This window comes from Alosa sapidissima, chromosome 13 (assembly GCF_018492685.1).
Source record: "Alosa sapidissima isolate fAloSap1 chromosome 13, fAloSap1.pri, whole genome shotgun sequence".
Taxonomy (NCBI): domain Eukaryota; kingdom Metazoa; phylum Chordata; class Actinopteri; order Clupeiformes; family Clupeidae; genus Alosa; species Alosa sapidissima.
Window position 1 is genome coordinate 9,125,542 of NC_055969.1, and position 12,688 is coordinate 9,138,229.

The 12,688-nt window shown below is 40.4% G+C and overlaps 2 protein-coding genes across 2 annotated transcripts in view; both read left to right on the forward strand.

The window, feature by feature from the left end:
- The first annotated feature begins 1,982 nt into the window (after positions 1 to 1,982).
- phpt1 (phosphohistidine phosphatase 1) lies at positions 1,983 to 4,255 on the forward strand. The gene is made up of 3 exons (XM_042060086.1): positions 1,983 to 2,214; positions 3,256 to 3,383; positions 3,635 to 4,255. Exons 1-3 carry the CDS (start codon positions 2,070 to 2,072, stop codon positions 3,725 to 3,727), a joined length of 366 nt encoding a protein of 121 aa, XP_041916020.1. The 5' UTR covers positions 1,983 to 2,069; the 3' UTR covers positions 3,728 to 4,255.
- A 1,449-nt stretch (positions 4,256 to 5,704) lies between these two features.
- The window catches only part of mamdc4 (MAM domain containing 4), a 32,516-nt gene continuing 25,532 nt past the window's right edge, over positions 5,705 to 12,688 (forward strand). The window contains exons 1-6 of the mRNA XM_042060085.1: positions 5,705 to 5,832; positions 6,728 to 6,817; positions 7,059 to 7,220; positions 7,415 to 7,540; positions 11,834 to 12,067; positions 12,469 to 12,594. Coding sequence (XP_041916019.1) covers positions 5,778 to 5,832; positions 6,728 to 6,817; positions 7,059 to 7,220; positions 7,415 to 7,540; positions 11,834 to 12,067; positions 12,469 to 12,594 — 793 coding nt within the window. The 5' untranslated portion in view covers positions 5,705 to 5,777. The remainder of the gene's footprint in view (positions 5,833 to 6,727; positions 6,818 to 7,058; positions 7,221 to 7,414; positions 7,541 to 11,833; positions 12,068 to 12,468; positions 12,595 to 12,688) is intronic.

Below are 12,688 nucleotides of genomic sequence, written 5' to 3' on the forward strand. Positions count from 1 at the left end.
TAAGCAAAAGTGGAACGTGCGCAATGTTTCATTTATCCCTCCTGATCGGGACGAATAAAACAGGCATGGGGGACGAAAGAAACAGTTTAGCCTAAGCTATGTAAACTTCCCATAATTTCAATATTTTACAACAAATGCTTGTCTGGTTGAATGGTCATACATGTCTTCAGAATATCGCTACCTGTAGCCTCGATGCAACGAGTGTTTAGTGAGTAGGCTTAAGCTTGATGAACTATAAATGAAAAGTTTTCTTAACATTACATTAGGACATTATTGGCATTAAACACTTTTACAAAAGTATAAGCCTAGCCTACAGTTAACACTTAATGACCTAGCAAATGTCGGCGACTTAAGTGTGTGATTAGATAAATAGGCACTGGCAGATGCCAGATATCTAAATAGATATCTGTTCTGGCCTATCTGGCCAATAAAGGCAAGCGTGTTCGCCACTTACATTTCTGACGTCTGATACTTCAAACTGCTGTAAGTGCATCAAGAAAGGTCCTGCCTTAGACCATGTTAATGGCCAATCGTAGACTAAGATTTGGGGGTGGCACCTGGGGTGGCCAATCAAATCTCAAGGGTGGCCTGTGCCACCCCGTCTGGCTCCGCCCCTGCATTGTCAGTTAGTATGGTCATGCAATGTTGGATGTGTTGGATGTACTGTAGTGTGTGTTGGATGCAGTGTGTGTGTGTGTGTGTGTGTGTGTGTAGTGGATGGGATGGGGGTGGGCTGGAGGGTGTTGTTTGTATGTTTTTTTTATTGTGCCCTGCCAGGCGACTGCAGATGTAAATTAACCTGAGGCTAACTCTGTACAATGCATCAAATGGCAACATTTATGTTTAAAATTGTACATGGTCCCTAATAAATAAAACAAAACAAAAAATGCGTGTGTGTGTGTGTGTATGTGTGTGTTGTTGTGCTCTAATATAGTGAGTATAGGCAGAGACTTTCTAATGTGGAGACAAAGCATGTGGAGACAAAAAATCCTTCATAGAAATGCATGGGGTTAGTTTGTAACGCCAATATGGCCGTTTCTACACATTTCCCACCCCTTCCTCGACAAAACGTCGACATGTAAATACATTTAGCCAATCATATGGTGTGATGTAAATACACTGAGCCAATCATATGGTGTGTTGTGAAGACATCGTGCCAATCATGTGTTGTCAACTCGCCGCTGGAGCAAGGTTGGTGTCGTGAAGCCTTGCACACGCACATTTCTGCCGAATAGGATGCCCGATGAGAGTCCAAAAATCATTGCAATATGACCGCCGAGTGGAGGGACTTGCCTAAAAGGACTTTAGTATAGGCTCAGACGCAGTATGTGTGTGTGGTGATCTGATAATATAATGCATAGCTGCTGTGACAAAGTAATTTCCTCTAAAGGATCAATAAAGTATCTCTATCTGTCTTTGTCAGTGCCCTTTGCTCAACTTGCACCTGCGTACATGGGCGTAGATTTGCGTGGGGACCGAAGGACGTGTCCACACCAATGTCAAATTACGACTGAAATGTCCCTAAATTTCCCATGAGCGTCTACCAGAAAACACAAGGAAAAAGCTCAGACCAAACTACGCCCTTGCCTGCTTATGTCTTCACACAAGGAGGGCTTCACACCAGGGCTGTCGCTTCAACAATAGCCGTCACTAAAATATTGTGAGCTTCATTAAACATGGTTGTTCTTCTCACATATTACTAATTCATATTTATTAATTAGCCTAATTATGGTAGGCTATTAAAGTATTATATGAATATTCACTATTCAGCACTTTAAATAAGCACATTTTCAGAAATTCTGAAGTCTAACTTTTTTAAGTTTACTAGACAGCAGAACACTGATCAGTGCAGTCAGAGCCCGTTTAGACATTCTCTGGTGCAGTAGACAGGCTGGTTTCGCGACCCGGAAATGGTTATTTTGCTCCAGGTTTGAACGCACTATGATTGGATACGGAGCTGTCAAACACTCTGCTACCCATACTGCTACCAATCAATTTAGAATAGGCTATATCGCAGGCACCGACGGAAAAAATGTAAACATTAGCTACTTTCATTGCTGATTCAAAAAATGGCTACTGCAAAGTTTGTCAGTATTCCCGACGCAGACATTGACCCTAATGGTGTGTTTAAGTACGTGCTTATTCGAGTACACAGTACAGAAGATGACAGCAGTAAAGATATCGTACGAGGCTACGCATGGGCTGAATACCACGGTAGGAAGAGAATTGAATTATGAATGGCAGCAGTTGCAGCAGCATGTTGAGAGATCCGGGGGACGGTGGTGGCAGGCAGGCGTGCTATGTTCATCTTACCTAAATTAACGGGCATACATAGTTTAGCCTAACTAAATTACAATCTATATTGTTACAGTTTGGCTAACTGTACATTCATGTCTGACAGTGCTTTGTTGTTGGAACACGTGTCAGAATGTAGGCCTAACCAGATAGTGTTAAAGCTCTTTGGATTTTTGATGTAACGTTGCAGGAGTGTAAAGAATATTTTGTTACTCAGCCAATGTTTCCGGTGGTCTGGTGGGTTTAGGGTTTTAAATCAATACCCATAACAATTGATATACAAATAGTTATCAGATGTGTACTTTAGCTCAATTACCAGTGATATAGGCCTAGACATCATTTGTGGGTCATATTCGCCATTTAGCCTACCTCTGTGATCACATTTAGGCATGATGCATTTTCGGTTTTTGTGAGAAAATGAGGAAATTCAGTTATAAACAAGGTATGACAGATGATTTGATCAATATTGATGCTTGAAATGTAACGCTGTTGTAACTTTGTGTGGGAGTAGCAGGTGCAGAAATATAACATTCCCGGACAGACACCTAGCCTACACTCAAACACACACACACACACACACACACACACACACACACACACGTAGCCTACACACAACATGCCCAGTTAGGAGGAGGACACAGTTAAGGTAGGCCTACATAGCAATTAGGTGCATAGCAATAAGGTACATAGCATAGGTCTACAATATTACACCGGGGTCCAGTAGATCTGAACACCACATAGGCCTATGTAATAGTTATGTGTGTGTGTGTGTGGGTTATTTGTTATGTTCTTAACAGAAAATGAGCCAGGGCCAATGAGTTTGAAGAAGTCTTTTAGCAAACATTGAAAACGTCCCACAGACCCGAACACCTTACAATTTAAGATGTTGGTCCTTAAACAGATGAAAAGTTAGAAATCATGCATTAGGCTACATGTCATGTCTCTTTTTTGTCTCCTCAGCGGACATATATGACAAAGTGTCAGGAGAATTAGAAAGAGCAGGCGGTGTAGACTGTGAGTGTCTTGGTGGAGGCAGAATCAAGCATGACAGCCAGGCCAAGAAAATTCATGTTTATGGATATTCAATGGTAAGATATGAAACCATTGATATTACTGGTATATTGAAGAATGTTTAGCCTTCGTACTTTGTTTTAAAAGACTCAATGTTTAAATAAAGTGCTTTATGTATGGTTAACATGGCATAGTTGTTAATCATTCACTTCATGAAAAGGTTATCACCTATGCAGAAATAAGACAAGGAGGACATCCTTTTTACATTATCAAGTTACAGTATATTGGCTGGTTTGTTTTTCACCCATAGTCTCTTATCCATTTACAGGGTTTTGGCAGAGCAAACCACTCTGTCTCCACAGAGAAGCTGCAGGCACGTTACCCAGACTATGAGGTTACCTGGGCAGATGAAGGCTATTGATGGATACACTCCTATGTGGCCAGCATTCGTCAAGACTCTGGCTCTTCTTTGACCTCCAGTACAGATCAGATTTGAATGCCATGGTTGGAGGACAGAGCATTTGTTTTGGTATTGCCTATATAGCAAATCCAGAGGAACAAGTGGAACTTCAACCAATTGACATTTCTGTTTTTGGAATAATATCAGCTATCTAGTGCATCACCCGTTTACTTTGTATGTGTTTATGCTTAATATCTGCATTCTGGACTTGAACATTTTATATAACTTGGCCCGTGTTAAACACCCTAATTAGTTCAGTCAGAATATGCAAGGTTGTCACTGAACCTCCTGAAGATTGTGTCTGGGTACCACTCGGCTAAAAATCTAATGTTTTTCATCTCATGTAGTAAGTGCGATTTGATGCATAAGAAGACTAGGTATTTGCAGGTAAACTGATTCGTAACACCAGGTTAAGTATTAAAATGTATACTTAATCAGGTGAACAATGTTAAAGGAAACTTGAAAAATAAATCATTGGTATGGAAGATGCATTGCCTTTGTCTGAATGTTTCTGGATTGAATATTTTATGCTTAGGTTACTAGCCAAAGGCTACATTTAAGTGAACTCTTTGACCCAGACATTTTTCCTTTTGCAGATAAATCACTATCAGATAGCATTCTCAGTGTGCACAGGAAGTTACTGGATCTTATCTAGCTCAATAGCTCATAACTACAATGTCATTGAGAAAGCTGTCAAAGTCTAAACCGTCTTCATCTTGATGGCCCACAGTGGCATTGTACAGATTGCTGTCAGCAAAATAAAGGAGTGGTTTTAAAGCTATTATGGCAGTGCAAATGTATCACAGCAAAGGAAATGGTACGTGGGTAGAAGCGATCATAAAATAATTGCAGAGCCATACAAGATACATTTTGTGCAGTGCTAGGAATTCTAGAACGACATGCAGGCTCATAGGGGTTGCCATCCAAAGTCATTGAACACAAAGTTTGTGATCACTCAAACTGCTTTCCTGAAATTAATGGGGCTTTCCATTTGACTCGTAAATCATCGTACGCCCACGTACAACATGTGCGAATGAGTTGCTAACGCAACGCTGGGGTTTGTAGTCTTTTTGGGAAGAACATGGATGCCACCAGGGCAGCAGCTGTCTCGTTAGTGCTGAACATTGGTCTAGAACACGAGAACATGTCCCTCATTCTCACTTGTTGGGTATGGTCAATGTGAATTACTAATAAAAACTTGTTTTAGTAACTCAATTTCGCCCTTTTTCAATTTCAACAAGTGCTGTGTCGTGTTTTTCTCGAGCCACGAGGGGCATTAGCAGGAGGCTAGTCTTTGTTATTGCTTTGTGCTACATGTAGCCTCTAGCTAACCGGCTGGAAAACAAATTGTTACATTGTATTGCACACACAGCAAGACCGCAGCAATGTAATCTAGTGTGAATGCAAAGAAAATACATATCATCTCATCTCAACTATGGGCGCAGCCATGTTTGTCGTAAGGTCGTACGGCCACCTCGGGGTACCCTCAAGAACTCCGAGGTAAATGGGGCGTGCCTGCGTGAAATGCCGCAAAAAAGCTGGGTAATTTACACTTTCCAACTCGGGCGGGTGATTTACGAGTCAAATGGAAAGCCCCATAACTCACTCTTCCCCAATACAATTGTCCATCAGGCCTTTTTATGTCATAGGCCTAACAAGAGCCAGGCCTGATGTAAGGATGACTCCACACTCTGCTCCACTTCGCATTGAACATGGAATAGGCCTACATATTTTTGGGCAGAATATGGGTATTCCTACCTCAGCCAGGTAAAATCTCAAGTGCGTAAACACTATGCCACCTGGTTACACACATGGTTTCTGTGGTTTATGACTCGCGGCCTCGATCACAACTCTTTGTGTGTGTGTGTGTGTGTGACAATAAAGTCCAGCTGTTATCTCTAAGGAGGAAGGAAAAAATTCCACAGAGCAGGCAGCACATGTTACTGTGGCCTGCCATTCCCTTGTGGCGCACCACTGGCAACCCAAAAGGTTTAAGTTGATTAATGGAATTATGGAATTCATGAAGAGGACATGGCTTGTGCTTCTTCTGCTTGGCGTAAAAATGAGTAAGTCAGAACTGTGTTTTCCGAAAGCCTAAATATATTTTTTTCTAAACATGTACATTGTCAGATACAGTTAACTATGTACCTAACTATGAAACTATGCACCAATATTGCATTTTGTCCTTTGTTGTTGGTCAATAAATAAGAGCTTTCTGTTTTGTCGAGACAAGACAGAAATTTGTGCACAATTAGATTGATATAATGCCAGAAAGAAAGGGTAATTACCTTACTGGTCAATGCGATGTTGGTTTGCTTTTTTCCCCACTCTATTCTGAGACAGTATTCTCTATTTATTTCTAATCTCATCCGTTTAAGAATGAGTATATTGTCTGAATAGCATAGTGTGTTATGTGTTGTATAATGTATAGACAATCAAATCTCGAATGTTTCAATTTCACAAGGCAGTCACCTACCGTATAAAGTATATATATATATATATATATAGAAAAACACATTCTCCTAAATACATATTATCTACATACAAAAACCGAGGGTTAACTAAGAGCACTATGCCGGACATCTACATACACAAACTTGAGGAAACATATGAGATCATCAGCTATAAGTGACATGATGAGATCCGATGAGACCTTTGGTTGCATGTCATGTTTTACACTGGCCTGATCTGTGAACAATGACCTTTGAACTCTTCTGAGCTAGGAGTCGTGTGCTAATTTCAAAGGCATAGATAACACTGAAAGTGTGTCGGAATTTGCGAGATACTTCATGCCCCTTTGAAAAAGACATTTATGACACACTGTGCCATTTCAAAATTACTTTTATTGATGATGAACCTTACAACCTCAAGACTCAAGAATATTGACAGAAAATTAGATGTTTTTATCTTCTTTCTCTACACATGCCAAGTGCAACATATGTATGCTCTGGTTCTCTGCAGCATTGGGCTTGGAGAGGCAGCAGTGTGAGGGCAGCCAGAAGTGTGACTTTGTCTGTGACTGCAGTGACTGCAGCGATGAACATCTCTGTGGTAAGAGACCATATCTTGTTCCTAGGCCAAAACAGATAAATGTCTATCTAAAATGAGTGCTGCAAATCATAATAAATGTAATGTGATGCTCTCTGAAGAGGCCACATGTCAGACAGGTTGATTTACTGCATAATTCAAGTATACGGATAATGTCGGCTAACATAGTACTCATAGTATCAACTAATCAATGTTGTATATCAGATCTGTTGTTTGAGTCTGTATCTGTCTACTCTTCTGTCAGGCTACAGTGGTCCAGAATTTGTGTGTGATTTTGAACAGCCAGATATGTGTGGCTGGGCAGAAAGCTCTACTCAGAAGCTGTACACGTGGGAAAGGAGACAGAGAGGAGCCACACTGCCTGCAAGTGGGCCCTCCTGTGACTACACCACAGGCACTGATTCAGGTGTGTGTGTGTGTGTGTGTGTGTGTGCGCGCACGCTTTCTGAACACTGACCATTTGTTTCATTGTGTTCTCTGGAATTATTCAAAGTTTTTGTCCTCAGTTCTCATGTACCCAAGTGTCATTATTTCCGACGATGTCTTTTTAGGCTGAATGTGCAAGGCTGTGAACATCATTGCTTTTCATATTATTCCTAGGCTGGTTTATGGGTGTGACGTCTGTAAACAGTGACAGCAATCACACTGCCCTGCTAATGTCTCCCAAGATGCAGCAGTCGTCAGCTACCTGTCGTCTGATCATCCGCTACTTCATATGGGACTCTGGTGAGTACTGCTAATGTAGATGGTGTTAGACCAAAACAAGCTAGCTGGGTAAGAGTTTATGGATAAAAGTTACATTTTTGTAGTCTAACAGAAGAAAAGTATTCTGGGGTATCTTTTCCCTTCATTTTTATCAGGTCGGATGATAGCAATAAATATGCAAGCAGCAGACATGGGGGACTCGAGTCACATGAGAGACTTGCTTGATCAACATGTATAAAATACTCGACTTGACTTTGACTTGCTATTCATGACTTGAGACTTGACTTAGACTTGAGACAAATGACTTGAAATGACTTGACTTTTTATTTTTTTCATAGATATTAAGGAGTTAACTTTACGATTACGAGGTGCTGTTGCATGCGTCATGCGAGCGAACCTGTCATTGTAGTAAGTGACGTGACGCAACAGACGAACAGCAAGTGCCAGATCAAATAAGACAGACTGAGGTAGGCTGCAAATATGGAAGGCTCTACGTTTATACCAAAACATAATAATGTTTGGCTTCACAGATGATGTATCTGACAAGTCAAAGGAGAAATGAACAGCAGTCTGCAAGTGTGCAAAATAGCGACATAACCACTACCACGTTGATTTTTATCCAAAGTTAGTCGTGTTAGAAACCTAACGTCAAATTTGAGGCATGTTACACTCTAAAAAACATTGGGTTAAAAACAACCCAATTTCAACCCATCCACTGGGTAAATAGTGGTCGAGCCCAGCACTGAGTTATATTAGCCCCGAAAATTGGGTTGTTCGGTCAACCCAATGAGTTGGGTTGATAGTCTAACCCAAACATTGGGTTATCGTAACAAAACTGTTACATATTTGTTGGGCTCTCTTATACAACCCAGGATTTATATTATTTTCACTGTCATCTCTGGGTTATGCTGACCTAATTTATGGGTTATTCTAAGTATCTTATTTTTCTCCTTAATCCAATCACTATTAATTGATATTAATTCAAATAAATGTTTGCAAATCATTAATGTTACAATATAATGTTTTATAATCCATCCAATGGGCAACAATAGCCATGCAATGAAATAAAACAGTTCGACATTTATTTATTTGGCAGTTTATTTTTTGAACAGATAGCTAGCTAGAAAAAGCTTGTGATACTTCCATGAAGGCAGGCAGATTCCACTGTCCATTTTGGGGATCACCCCTGTGAATCAAAGGGGGGAAAAAGAGTGCATTAATCACTGTTATTTACAGAACTTTATATCAAGATTTTCATGAACCATTATCATTGAATGATGTTGACCAACATTAAAAATCCACCAGGAGACAAAATATTAGCGCAACACACTCGGAAACCATGACCACCTAGAATATGGAGTTATAATAACTTGTAGCTTCTAGTTCTAGATGCTAACGTTACCGGGTAACGTTATTAAATGACTGTCTGATAATACAACCAGAGCCCGTCTTCTCTGCTACAACCAAAAACACCCAGTAACGTTAAGTTACATGGCTATAATATGAAGCTACCCTGAATGAATTAATAAGATGTTGTTTGCCATTATTATTACCGTACGTGTGGCTTGTGAAGAGACTAACATTACTTCAACTGTGTTGGCTAATATTAGCTGACAAACGTTAGCTGCAACCATAGTCTAGGCTACAACCACCACGAAGCATATTTAATTAGCATTGATGCTAGCTATATGGTCTGCTAATGTTAACCAGCTTGGTATGCTCATTTTAGTTCGTTGTAAAAGTTCGTTTTGTTTTTGTCAGCAGTTCATATCCAGTGAACAAAGAACTGTGTTTTTATAAGTCTGTCTTTGTGTATATTTAACATGAACAGTAATTGTAAGTTAATGTTAGCTAACGTTAGTTAGCATGAATGACACAATTGTTAACCTGTTTGAGGCTGAATGAAATTGGCAGGCAGAATATCCATTCATATCATGAAGGGTAGCTTCTACATCTCTGGGTGGACTTTTAAAATCCGTCTGGATAAAACATTTTAAAAAAAGTTAAAGATACATACCTTACGAAATCGCCTGATTTCCATTGCATGCTGACAACTGGTGGACTGGACGGTTGGAAGAATAAAGATGTTTTTTCAAACTCTCAAATAACTATGCAGCTGTGTTAAAGTCACCCAGGTGCTGGGTAGTGTACTCCACGTCAGGTGGGAGAGAGGAGGGGCGCTGTCCTAAACAATCAACCCAACAAGCTGGGTTACAGAAAATAACCCAACATGAGTAAAAACAACCCCACAAAATGCCCTGACAGCCTCAACCCAGCGTTTGGGTTGAGAAAATAACCCAGTATTTTTTAGAGTGTAAGAGTTGGCTTTGAATCTATTATGCTTTTTAGTTAACGCCATATTAGGTTAAAATGTGTGAAATGGCAAAGTGAAACATTTTCTTGTCTAAGTTTAATCTTGATATATAGCGAAAATGTTGCCAATGTAACCTAAAGTAAGCGCCTCTCTTTCTCCCTCCCTATTAAACACGTCCCTATTCCATACGTTACAGCAGTGGTCCCCAAACGTTTTCTTCCGAGGGCCAGCTCACTATGCCTGGCTCTAAGAGAGGGCCAGAGATTCGGAGTATATCAGTAAACATAAATAGCTTAGCGCTGTGAACAGCAGCAGTCTACCTTAGTTGAATATCCCATTACATTTAATCATAGGCTACTGCAATTTAATACCATTATTAGCTGTGTTTATATTGCCATCATGCCATATCAGTGTAAAATGTAGCTCAAATGAAATAATACTAATAAAAAGACTTTAACATTCCCAAAAGTATTAGCAGGGAGTCCCAAAAGTGTATTTTATCCAAAATGTGTGAACTCTGAACTCTGTGTATTTGCATACACAGCTCAAGTTGTGAACAAGCAATATCCTACAAATAATTTGAAGTTATCAAACTATGAGAGTTTTATGAAGTGCAGGCAAAAACATCTGAAATGACCACTTTCACTGATGAGAACTTGATGAATTTGTATGAACATTTGAACGAGTGAATAAAAAATAGAAATAATTATCCCAGAAAGTCCCAGAAATATGACTTGACTTAGTTAGTTATTAAAAATTAATTGATACACTTCTAGAATACTTTGAGCACTAATGCAGTCAGCCTCTTGCATTGTTTGCAGGTAGGCCTACGTTTCATTCATAGACTGGTTTCATTCCGTTTTCGATGGCAAACGCAAAACAGCGCCAAAACAACCACCAGTGGACAAAAATAGTATTACATGAATGAATGGGGGAAATTACGGAAGTTATAGTTTGACGATGTCGTACTCCCATGCGGGCCAGATGCTATATACCCATAGACAGTAAAAGAAATATATAGTATATACCGCGGACATGTTTTGGGGGGCCGCCCAAAATGAGGTGGCGGGCCGTAGTTTGGTGACCACTGCGTTACAGCCTAGTAGGCTAACAACAGTAAGTAGGCCTAGCTAACTGCCAGCAATCAGCATAGAAAAATAGCTTATTCCACATGTTAGGCTTATGTATAATATGATATAGCATTGACGGTCCTAAACACTGCTGTCGCGCTTGTCAAAGTTTGGCAGTGACGTCGGCGGCAGCGTTTGATTGATTGATTAGTTCACTTTTTCAACATTATTGGTTCCCTGGAGATGTGACAGGTCAGGACAGGTGTAACTTGAACTGTTTGAATATATTTTCATGATTTGATGTAGCTTAGGCTACCTAATATTTGAGGCATATTGAAACAATAATAGGCTATTTTATAATAGATCTACTTGAAATACATTTATTTTTATTTGTATACATTTCATCTTATTCTATAAACCGTTCAGATGTAGGCTATGTGGCTTGAATGAATGCAATGTATATTTGTTTGTTACAAATAAAACTTCAGCAGTTCATAACTAGCCTATTGTAGCATTTTAAAATGAAAACATGGGTAAATCATCATGAATTTCAATGATTTGGCTATGACTTGACTTGACTTACTTGACCAAAGCTATGACTTGACTTGACTTGCTTGACTGTCACAAAAAATGACTTGGACTTGCTTGAGACTTGAAGGTTAAGACTTGAGACTTGCTTGTGACTTGCACATGTGTGACTTACTCCCACCTCTGGCAAGCAGTTTCAGTTACCTTATCCATTCACTGTTTGAGGGAAATATTTTGTAAGACAGAGAAGAAAAAATCTTGATATTTGGAAAGCAGGAAAAGAGGAGTGGAGTAGAAAGAAAGACTGAACAAATACAGGCTATATTAGTGATTTATACTTACAGAGCGGCCTTGAATAAGGACAACCAAAACTCATCCACTTCTTACCTCTCTCTCCCCCAGGCCACACAGGCTTTGAGGGTGCCCCCCTCTGGGCATCCATTTTGGGGCAAGATAACCAGCAGGCCGTGGTGTGGAGGCCAGAGAGCACCAGCATCCGTGGGTGGAGGGAGGCCAGTGTGTTCCTGGGCCGCACTCCCACCCCCTTCTTCATCCAGCTGCACTCAACTCGGAGCCAGGGTCGCCGTGGAGACGTGGCCGTGGATCAGCTGGAATTCCGAGACTGTACTTTGCCGAGTAAGAGCCCTGGAGAAAAGAAGGGTTTCACTTTTTATTGAGCCATTCATTCACTCATTCATTCACTCATTCATTCATTCATTCATTCATTCATTCATTCATTAATGCAGTCATTTTTATCTATGCAGTCATTCATACTATGGGCCCTAATTTGAAAATAGACAAAGTGTTATTAAGTGTCAAATGCATGTGCCCAACATAATCCTCATTGTCTATATATTTTGAAATGTGTGCCCAGACATTGAAGTCTTAAGACTTTGCTCATCTTTAGAATTAGGGTTCTAATCATTCAGTTTCAGTTCTATTCAGTTTTTGTTTGTATTGTAAACCACATAATTAGCTCTACTGTTACCCTTTGATCCCATCTGTCTATTTGCTCTCTCCCTGCCTCTTGGGGGCAGACTCAGGCTCAGTCCCGGGCTGTCCACTGGGTTGGTTTGAGTGCCGAAGGGGCGGCTGTGTGGAGGGGCATCAGGTTTGTGACGGTACAGATGACTGCGGCGATGAGTCAGACGAGGAGACGTGCGGTGAGCGGGACAGAGTCTCGAAACAAGGACTATTAGGATGTCCTTTGTGTATAAGCAGGCAGAGCAGAACACCAATGCTGCATGAGCATGTCCA